The sequence below is a fragment of the Lepus europaeus genome, chromosome 15 (assembly GCF_033115175.1).
Source record: "Lepus europaeus isolate LE1 chromosome 15, mLepTim1.pri, whole genome shotgun sequence".
Lineage (NCBI taxonomy): Eukaryota > Metazoa > Chordata > Mammalia > Lagomorpha > Leporidae > Lepus > Lepus europaeus.
The window spans coordinates 26,685,991-26,696,599 of record NC_084841.1 but is presented as its reverse complement, the minus strand read 5'-3'; the positions used below and the strand labels follow the sequence as shown (position 1 = coordinate 26,696,599).

The following is a 10,609-nucleotide window of genomic DNA, read 5'->3' as shown; positions in this document are numbered from 1 at the left end:
TCAAAAACAGAAAAACTCAGAATGAATTATGAAGTTAAATGAATCAGGAAATTGTGGTATAACTTGAATGCAAAGTCTGGCTTAAAATATGGTACATATAAACAAATGTAAATCTTAAGACATTTAGAGACAAATTTAAAGATGTTTTTAAAAAGCTTCTGTGATTAAAGATCCCATCTTTTATTACTGTGAGGACTCATGTATGCAAATTAGCTTCACTTACACAAACTGACAACGCTGACTTTACATATGACAATATTAAACAGGAACTAACAAATACCACATAAATATTCCTTATTTCGTAGTGTTCTCATCACATGCTGCAGGCTTGCCCTGCACTTTGTGTATTTGTCACAGAACTTTCAAGATAAACACTGAATCATACAACTGGTCCCAGGTATGTAAAGGACAAAGCAGTCATAGTTTATGTGAATGAACATTTTTTATTTTTATACCATAATCCAAATTGCAGCTTTTCTGGCTTGTTGAATGTTTCAACTAAATTTAATTTACAAAAAGATTTCTCCCACATTACACTAAAGCATTCATTGTGTTTTTATTCAGTAAAAATCTGAGCGGTGAAATAATCATTTTGATGGCTCTCTAATCCCTTAACCTATACATTGTCTAAAACCTGTCTGGGTTAAAAGAGCTTGATTCTGCCTAATTTTTCCAAGTTCAGTATAAATTACTGTGGAAACACTGATCATCCTCTTCCAGTAGTCCAGTCTGCGTTAAAATTCTTCCTCTGCCTGCTTGCTACGGGACTGCTTAAGCTGCTGTAGCCGCTCAATGGTTTCAGAAATGGTGCGTTCCCCATGGACCTTATTATCTCTGGTACGGATATTAACTGTGCCGCTGGTTTTCTCTTTTTCACCAACAACTAAAACATAAGAGAGCTTGGTTAGACTTGTCTAGAGATACAGGATTACTTACTGAATATCAGAACCACCTCTTTATAGTTCCCAATACGTTAAAACACATTTGATCTAAAAATCTACTTTAAAAAAATACGGGGTTATTTAGTCCAGGCAACTTATTAAAAACTTTTCATATTAAGAGATACAAGATGAAGGCAAGAAAACTTTCAGACAAACCTTGTAAGATATTGTTAAAATTTCTGTAATAGGAAAATTTTATTAAATCAGGACTGGAAGGAACTAAACAGACAATTCATTGGAGCCTAAGGTTTCAGTATTTTCCTTCCTTACCCAGGATGAAGTTATACTGGGCTAACTGTGCGTTCCTGATCTTCTTATTCAGTGTACAGCCAGCATCCAGATCAATGTCCGCCATGAACTTAGCATCATGGAACTGCTGCCGGACCTATTTATACAGAAATACCTTATTCATAAGATCGAAGCATAATTCTCATTCTGGAGCTAAACACAGAATGTGACATTCAGGCAAGCATGAGAAAAGGAATGCTAACAAAAAGTACACATTAATATAACACTGCCTTTGAGAGATGAAATGCCCTAGAACATTCTGAAAATTGGAATCAAGGAAACCTAATTAGCTCTCTTAAGGTATGTTTATAAAATAATCTTTCCCTTTGTGATGTATATTTTATCAACTTACATATATAATCCAATGATGGATTTCTAACCCCATGCATATGCAGCGAGTTGGTAGTAACAGGAATCCCCCCACCACTGCCATTTTTGTGTGCAGTATATTTTAAGTTAAAATGCTGATAGCACAACCAGGTTAAAATCATCCCAACTTTTCTGTTGCTAGAGAATGGAATATAAAATGCCATTAAGAATTGTCTTTTAACACTAATTAACTGAGCACAATGATTACTATGTTGAATAGAACTCTAAAGAAATTTGAGAAATTTAAAATTTTTTTGATTAAAAGAAAGCCGCAGACAGATTAAAGCCAAAGATCAAATCACGATTGTTAATTTTAGAAATCTACAGTTTTTACTCCCCTCAAAAATGTCAGTTCTACTATATTGCCTTAGGTCCATGTTTATCAAGTAGACATATTTTCAATATTAAAGCAAAAACAAAAAACCCAATAATTACAAAGGTTTTTCAAATCAGATTCTCATGGGTATTAATTAGTTCTATAACCTTAAAATGTAATAATGAAGATTTACTAGTCTACAAGTAATACTAGCAATGAAGGATGGTTAAAAAAAAAGAATCCTTTTCTGTTCATAACCTAATTTGAGTTTAGCTCTTATGATCAAAACGCCCCACTCCTGGTTTATAAACCAGTTTTTACACAGTGTGATTAACACGAAGAAGAGGCGGAGTAAATGAAAACCAGCGAGCTTCACCATCTGCCCAGCCTTCATTCTTGCAAACACAGAAGTTACAGAGCAGAATCACCACGACACGACCTAGAAACACTAAGAAGGGGTCCAGTTTCTGGAAGTCCTGGTTACAATGCAGAATGAATTTTTCCATGGAAATCTTTTAGGTATGGAAGTTAAATGGTAACTGTCATTAGTACTCCATTATCACCAGTAAAATTAGCTTGCTTTGGCTGACCCAGGCATCCAAATTCCCCAAATCATCTACAATACTAATTTTTTATGTGTTATATGATCTTAGTATTTATGCTTTAGTTGTCATTAACTAGTTAACTTGGGATTTTTAATACACAATTTCTAAAGGTTTTGTTACATTTCTCTACTACTATATGATAAGCTTTAAGAACACTTCCTGAAATATCATTACATTAGAACAGACTCTTCTAGCCTGTAAGGTGTAAGTAGGAATGGCTATTTACACATTTGCTAGTTTTTTAGCAGGAAGGGTAAAACATTCATCCACCATGATGCCAGCTGAAAAATTCTGGATTAAAAACAAAGCAAAATTACTCTTTAACCCAAAGAGCAGCCTGAACTGCATTTTACATCTGAATTCACATATCATGTAGAGGTACTTGTTGGTTTTTAAAATACTGAACACTACAATGTGCAAGTGTTGTGTATATACAATACTATCTGAATGTGTCTTCTGATCAGGTACAAAAGCATTGAAAAGGTAATATAATCATACTCTACTTTGTGTGTCTGTGTGGGTGCAGTCTGTTGAAATCTTAGTATATTTTTATATACAGATCAACTTAGTATATATATACTAAGTTGATCTGTATATAAAAATAATTGAAAATGAATCTTGATGAAAAATGGGATGGGACAGGGAGTGGGGGGGAGAAAAACCACTATAATTCAAAAGTTGCACTTTTTTACCACATATAGAAAAGTTAAATTTCACTCATAATGTATGGCTTGAGATCTGAAACACTTAACAAGAGGTGTTAAAGAGAAATCCTAGTTAAGGATTACCTTTTGAGCATATTCATCACAGGTTGGCCCCACTGGAACGACCATGACCTGGCGAGGAGACAGCCAGAAGGGCCTTTAAAAGACGACAAAAATATTTATTACAGATCTGGATACACTCTCTAACAAGGCTGGAACAATTCTTAGTCTGCTCTTTTCTTCTGAAGCATGGAAGGATACTTTTTTCATCATGGGGAATACAGTGCCCTGAGTTTACTTAAGAATCATTTTGCAGGATTCAGCTACAATTAAGTTGGCAGACTCATAACTATGTGCTACTTAGAATTAAACACTCAACTTTTATTTTTAACAGTCACAAAACACCAGTCAACTTAAACAAAGTTTTAGTTAAAAAAGAAAGCCAAAATACTTGCAAGGCTGAAGAAGGTAAGTTAAGAGCCTACTCCTTTTAGAGTTGAAACACATGAAAAGCGTCAAAATAACAAAAATGCTTTTTACTGAATAATTATTCCTGCTCAGAAAAGATTACAAGTTTTGGTGTAGTGACTCTTCGGAATCTATTTCAAAACTAAATTGGGCTGGCGCCGTGGCTCAATTGGCTGATCCTCCGCCTTGCGGAGCCGGCACACCGGGTTCTAGTCCCGGTGGGGGCACCAGATTCTGTCCTGGTTGCCCCTCTTCCAGGCCAGCTCTCTGCTATGGCCCGGGAGTGCAGTGGAGGATGGCCCAAGTGTTTGGCCCTGCACCCCATGGGAGACCAGGAGAAGCACCTGGCTCCTGCCATTGGATCAGCGCGGTGCGCTGGCCGCGGCGGCCATTGGAGGGTGAACCAACGGCAAAGGAAGACCTTTCTCTCTGTCTCTCTCACTGTCCACTCTGCCTGTCAAAAAAAAAAAAAAAAAAAAAAAAAACTAAATTGGAAAGTTATTGCTTACTTACACTAGACAAAACCAGAGAAAATGACAGAAGTTACCATTTCCCCCCGTAGTTTTCAGTGAGGATGGCAATCATTCTCTCCACAGACCCCAGGATGGCGCGATGAATAATCACTGGCCTCTTCTTGTCATCACCATCATGGCTGGGAAGAAAAATATTTTTCCTTATGTATGCATTTCCTCTTGTATATTCCTACAGAAAATTCTGACCTGAAACCAGAAACTCACCTGACAAAGGTAAGATTAAAGCGGATGGGCAGCTGAAAATCCAGCTGGATGGTGGCACACTGATGGTACCGACCAATTGCATCTTTAATCTGTATGTCAATCTAAGAAGACAGGGCCAGGTTACCATAAGACGTTGAGTTAAAACTCAGCTCAACAGTGGGAACAAGGCTAATTTTTCCTTTCTTTTTAAATTTAAAAAATCTCTTCTTCACCCACAAATTAAAATTACATTACTCAAAAGTACTTTGGTACTAACCTTTGGACCATAAAAAGCTCCATCTCCAGGGTTTAACTCCCATTTTTCACCAAATTCATTCAGACTGTTTTCAAGTTGCTAAAGATAAAGCAAAATGATTTTGATTTTTGTTTATCTGCAACTTTCCTTCTGGACCAACCTGAGACTCAAAATACAATTATTTTCATGGATCACGATTCTCAACTTTGTAATTTTGTCCCCTTAAACTTACGCTCATATAAACCCCTTTTCGGGGCCAGTGCTATGGCACAGTGGGTGAAGCTGTGTCCTGCAGTGCCGACATCGCATCTGGATGCCAGCTGGAGTCTCAACTCTTCCACTTCCAATCCTGCTCTCTGCTAACGCGTGTCTTGTCAAATCTCTGGGCCCTGTACCAGTGTGGGAGACCCAGAAGAAGCTACTGGCTTTGGATCGATCCAGCTCCAGCCATTGCAGCCACTCAGGAAATCTCTTACCTTTCAAATAAATAGCCCTGTTAAAGTTACAGCTTATCAACAAGGGGCTGGCGTTGTGGCGTAGAGGGCAATAAGACACTTCCATCTTATATGGGTGCCTGTTCATGTCCTGGCTGCTCCACTTCAGAACCAGCACCCTGCTAATGGCCTGGGAAAAGCAGTAGAAGCTGACCTGAGTAACTGGGCCCCTGCCACCATTTGGGTGGCCCAGTGCTGGCCATTGCTATCATCTTGGGGAATGAAATAGCAGAGATCTCTCTCTGTAAACCTTTCAAAATAAAACTGAAAAATAGCTTACAACTTGGTAAATTAAATAACATTCAATCACTGGTGAAACGAGCTTCCTCACACCTAGGAATCATTTCCAATTCCTTCTGGTTTAATCCTTTTAAGGAGGCCAATTTCAGATAGTGTCTATCCCATCAAAAAACACCACTTACTTTCTCAGCTTGATTCCATACTTCAATATCTCCAAGGAATTTTTCTGGGCGAGTAGAAAGGTTCAGTTTAAAAGAAAATCCAAATACATTATATACTGTTCGTAGAAAATCCAAACAACCTTTTATTTCATCTTCAATCTTTAAATTTAGAAAGCACAGAAAAGAAAAAAAAAATTTTTCTTGGCTTCCAAAGTATTTCCATTTCTTTCAAAGTATTTTATCTTACTGGGTCTCATACCTGCTCCATGGCACAGAATATGTGAGCATCATCCTGCTGGAATCTTCGTACCCTGGTGAGTCCTGTGAGTGCTCCTGACAGTTCATTCCTATGTAGGACCCCAAAATCAGCAACCCGCAGGGGCAACTCCCGCCAGGATCTTGGCCGATGGTCAAACATAAGGCTGAAAAAAAACATGAAATTTGAAATCTACCAATCCTGAACTCTAGGAAAGTGAAATTGCTTCTCTACTATGACATCTAATTACATGCTTTTCTGATTACACAACTTGTTTTTAATTATTCTTTTGGGGGCCTAGCATTCTGGCACAGGTAATGCCTGGCTGTTCCATTTCCAATCTAGCTCCCTGCTAATATGCCTGGGAAAGCAACAGAAGACAGCCTGAGTACTTGGGTCCATGCCACCCATACGGGACACGAGGATGAGGCTCCAGGCTTCGGTCTGGTCCAGTCCTGCCACTGAGGCTATCTGGGGCTTGAACCAGCAGATGTTTCTCCCTTTCTCTCTAACTTTGCCTGTCAAATACATAAATCTAAAAAAATCTTTTGAAGGAGGTAAAGCAAGCTAAAACTAACTGTGGCACAAGTAAATCTTCCATAGAAACTCAAAGCTGCTGATTACCAGTGTCCTGGGCAGTTCATGGGTTTAAGAGCAAACAGCTCCTTCTCCACCTCAAAGGAGAACATGTTCTCACTGTAGTGCTGCCAGTGGCCTGAGGTCATCCACAGTCGGCTGTTGTAGATGTTTGGGGTGACAACCTCCTGGAATCCTCTTTTCCTATATTCACTCTGTTAAGAGAACAAACAGTACAAATGTTTACCCTTCTGATGGGAGTAAAAAGTTAAAGTGTGATTTTTATACTACTAAGTGATACATGGGCTATTACTCAGAAATTGTAATTCTAGGTATATTCCAAAAGGGAACCTCTTACACATGTACATAAGGAAGCTTAAACAAACCAGGCTACTGCATCATGTTTAGGACTATGGGAAAATCAGAATTTACAGTACTCATCAATAAAGTGATAAAGGAATAATATGTAACAACTGAAAATAAACAGTATCTAAAAAAATAATACAGACAATGCAATAATTTAAGGGTAAATATTTGGGGTACTAAGGATCCATGTCAACTTCAAAACAGTTTCTTCTTAGAAAGGATTAGAAAGCATTAGAGGTTCCAAAGGGAGACCTCTTAAAACTTATGTAATATATTTTTAAAATTTGGGTGGTAAGTACACAAATTCTCTTTAAGTTGTTTGAAATTTTATATTTCAATGTAAAGACTAGCTTGCTTTTTCAAGGAAACTAAATGAAAGGTCAAAGATCTACTATACAAAATCTATAGTTACACTTCCTATTTCAACTTCACCAGCCTCTGTGTGTACAGCTAAGTATATGGACAAAATGGTATGTTAGGAAGTAAGGATTCTTACATGACCTATGAGACCCCAGACATCAAAATACAAATTTTTCTTATATCCTAAATCTTAAAATAATGAAAATGATTTACCCTGATGAATTCCATAAGTGTGTTATAAATATAGGCTCCCTTTGGCAGGAAAAAGCAACTTCCAGGGCTAAGTTCATGGAAGAAATAGAGTTCTTGGTCCTGTAGAAAAGAAAAGCTTAAGATTGTACTCATGTATACAGACCAAACTTTAGAAAACTTGAGTATAGCAGTCATGTCCCATATTTCAATTAGTACCAATGCTGAGTCAAAGAAACCATCTCACTATTTCTGGTGCACAATTTAATGGTGGGGAATTGTAGCTGATTTACAATTTCACATAGGCCCATTTCTGGCCGGTTACATTCCCCAGTCAAGTTTACAAAACAGTGACATCTTCCTCTGCCCACACTGAGAGATCTTTAATTCCTCGAGGTTCCAACTTCATTTGTTCTTTCCTCCTTTCTCTACCCTGCCCTCCCTTTCTCTCCTACAAAACAAAGGGCAGGGAAGAGAATGGGACACTGATAATCAGACAGGAGGAGGAGATGAAGATGATTCACTTTGGGGCATGTGAAAGAATCTGCTTCCTCATTGCCCCACAATCCCAAAGCTCTCAGGGACACTCCGGTCCCCCTCCTAATCACTGCCAACTTCCTCACTGGTGCAACCGATTTCCCAAAGGAGCATGGCATGGCTGCTGTCTTCAGCTCAAACTTCATCACCTGTCAATCAAGGACCTCTGGCACAGGATGGGCCCCATTTTAGGGGAGAACGATTACATCAACATTAACTTCCAATCTGAGGCTATATCCAGTATTAAGCAGAGTGTGAAGGAAATGAGACCAAAGAATCCACTGGTGACCTGATGTCACCTTGGCCAGCAAGTAGATTAGTATGTCTGCGCCTCAGTTTCCTCTTTAAAATCAGACTAGATGGTTTCCCAAATGTAGTTCTCCTGGCTCTATGAAATAGCTATAGCTCTTTTACAGAAAACTGTAGTTAAAATGCATTTTTGAGTATAAAACATACTCCAAAATATGTGAATAACCAGTAGCCCACAGTTAATTGAAAGCTATAGTATCTCTTCAAAAGGAAATTTCTAGTACTTAACACAACTACATTTCACATCTCAAACTAAAGAAAAACAGAATAAGTCACTGCTCTTTTACATACCCTCCCAATTTTCCTATGATCTCGGTTTTTAGCTTCCTCCTGGAACTTTTCCCACTCTTTCAACATCTTGGGATCTGGGAATGAAATGCCATAAATTCTCTGCAGAGTCTCCATATCTGCTTTGCCTTCCCAATATGTGGAGGAATTCTGAAAAAAGGGATTAACCATGAAAGATCACCATATTTGTAAATCTCATTTTAAGAACTAGAGCAGCATAGCAAGAGTCTCGGGTGATTGCTGACGTCATAAATAAGAGTGCCAATTGTTAAATCAACAATGGGAGTCATTGGGTACATGCTCCCCACGTAGGATCTCTGTCCTTAATGTGTTTTACTATGAAACTTAAAAACACTACTAGTGGAACAATACCCTATACCTGGTGCGGTTGTGTGAATGCAGCCTGTTGAAATCCTTGCTTAGCATATACTAAGTTGATCTTTAGTATATGAAGGTAATTGAAAATGAAACTCAATAAAAGGCGGGGAGGGAGAGGGGAGGGCCACGGGAGGGAGGGAGGGAGGTTTGGGGGGAAGCCACAACAATACAAAAGTTGCACTTTGTAAATTCACATTTATGAAATAAAAAATTAAAAAAAAACTAGAGCAGGTGAAGCCGCAGCCTGTAGTGCCGGCATCCCATATGGGTGCCAGTTTGAGACCCGGCTGCGCCACTTCCAATCCTGCTCTTGCTCTGGCCTGGGAAAGCAGTGGAAGGTGGCCTACACTGCACCCATGTGGGAGACCCGGAAGAAGCTCCTGGCTTTGGATCAGCGCAGCTCCAGCTGTTGAGGCCAATTGGAGAGTGAACCAGTGGATGGAAGACCTCTCTAATTCTGACATTTAATTAATAAATCTTTAGCCGGCGCCGCGGCTCACTAGGCTAATCCTCTGCCTTGCGGCGCCGGCACACCGGGTTCTAGTCCCGGTCGGGGCACCGATCCTGTCCCGGTTGCCCCTCTTCCAGGCCAGCTCTCTGCTGTGGCCAGGGAGTGCAGTGGAGGATGGCCCAAGTCCTTGGGCCCTGCACCCCATGGGAGACCAGGATAAGTACCTGGCTCCTGCCATTGGATCAGCGCGCTGCGCTGGCCGCAGCGCACCTACCGCAGCTGCCATTGGAGGGTGAACCAACGGCAAAAGGAAGACCTTTCTCTCTGTCTCTCTCTCACTGTCCACTCTGCCTGTCAAAAAAATAAAAATAAATAAATCTTTAAAAAAAAATTAGAGGGGCCAATGTTGTGGCGCAGCAGGTTAAACCCCTGCCTGCACTGTTGGCATCCCAAATGGGCCCCAGTTCTAGTCTTGGCTGTTCCACTTCTGATCCAGCTCCCTGTTAATGTGCCAGAGAGAGAGAAGATGGCCAAAGAACTTATGGCCCTGCTCCGAGGAAGGAGACCCAAAAGCAGCTCCTGGCTTTGGCCTGAGCCAGCCCTGGTCGTTGTAGTCATCTGGAAAGTAAACCAGCAGATGGAAGACATGTCTCCCCCTCTCTCTAACTCTGTCTTTCAAATAAATAATAAACCTTTAAGAGTTGGATTTTATTTCTCATTTTATAAGTCAAATTCGTATTATTCCTTTGGACAAGACAAATGGCACAAAAAAAAAAAAAAATGCAGAGTGTCTCCTGTGGTTCTGAGGCATAGCTGGAGTAGCTAGACTCATTCCACAGCCAAAAGCGGTTATCTTCATCCTTTAAAAAGAATGCCATTCTTCAATTTTCATTCACTTAGCCCATGAGGCCATGGACATTACTCTGACTGCAAGGGCACGTCTCACAGACTAAGCAAAAATGAAACAAAAACATCCTGAAATGTCTCAACTATTCTCATGAATTAAAGTGCCTTTTAATAATAACAATTTAATAATTAAACGTATGAACTGTAGTCTGCATTGCATAACAGTGTTTTGGTTAATGAAGGACAATATAAAAGGCCCTGGTCCTGGTCCTGGTCCTGGGCCAGCACTGTGGTACAATGGGTAAAGCACATCCTGTATCAGGGTAGGGGCTGCTCCACTTCCCAACCAGCTCCCTACTAATGGCCTGGAAAAACCAGCAGAAGATGGCCCAACGGGACCCTGGAATCCACGTAGAAGATCTGATTTAAGTTCTCGGCTTTGGCCAAGACCAGCCCTGGCCATTGCAGCCATCTGGGGAGTGAACTAGCAAATGG

General features: G+C 39.9%; 1 protein-coding gene across 1 annotated transcript in view; it reads right to left on the bottom strand.

Moving 5' to 3' along the window:
- Positions 1-423: 423 nt before the first annotated feature.
- The window catches only part of TARS1 (threonyl-tRNA synthetase 1), a 29,561-nt gene continuing 19,375 nt past the window's right edge, over positions 424-10,609 (bottom strand). The window contains exons 9-19 of the mRNA XM_062211681.1: positions 8,443-8,589; positions 7,330-7,428; positions 6,439-6,605; positions 5,818-5,980; positions 5,580-5,717; positions 4,685-4,762; positions 4,429-4,529; positions 4,239-4,343; positions 3,308-3,380; positions 1,212-1,326; positions 424-883 (exon numbers count right to left, since the gene is read on the bottom strand). Of these exons, the coding sequence (XP_062067665.1) occupies positions 735-883; positions 1,212-1,326; positions 3,308-3,380; positions 4,239-4,343; positions 4,429-4,529; positions 4,685-4,762; positions 5,580-5,717; positions 5,818-5,980; positions 6,439-6,605; positions 7,330-7,428; positions 8,443-8,589 (1,335 nt within the window). The 3' untranslated portion in view covers positions 424-734. The remainder of the gene's footprint in view (positions 884-1,211; positions 1,327-3,307; positions 3,381-4,238; positions 4,344-4,428; positions 4,530-4,684; positions 4,763-5,579; positions 5,718-5,817; positions 5,981-6,438; positions 6,606-7,329; positions 7,429-8,442; positions 8,590-10,609) is intronic.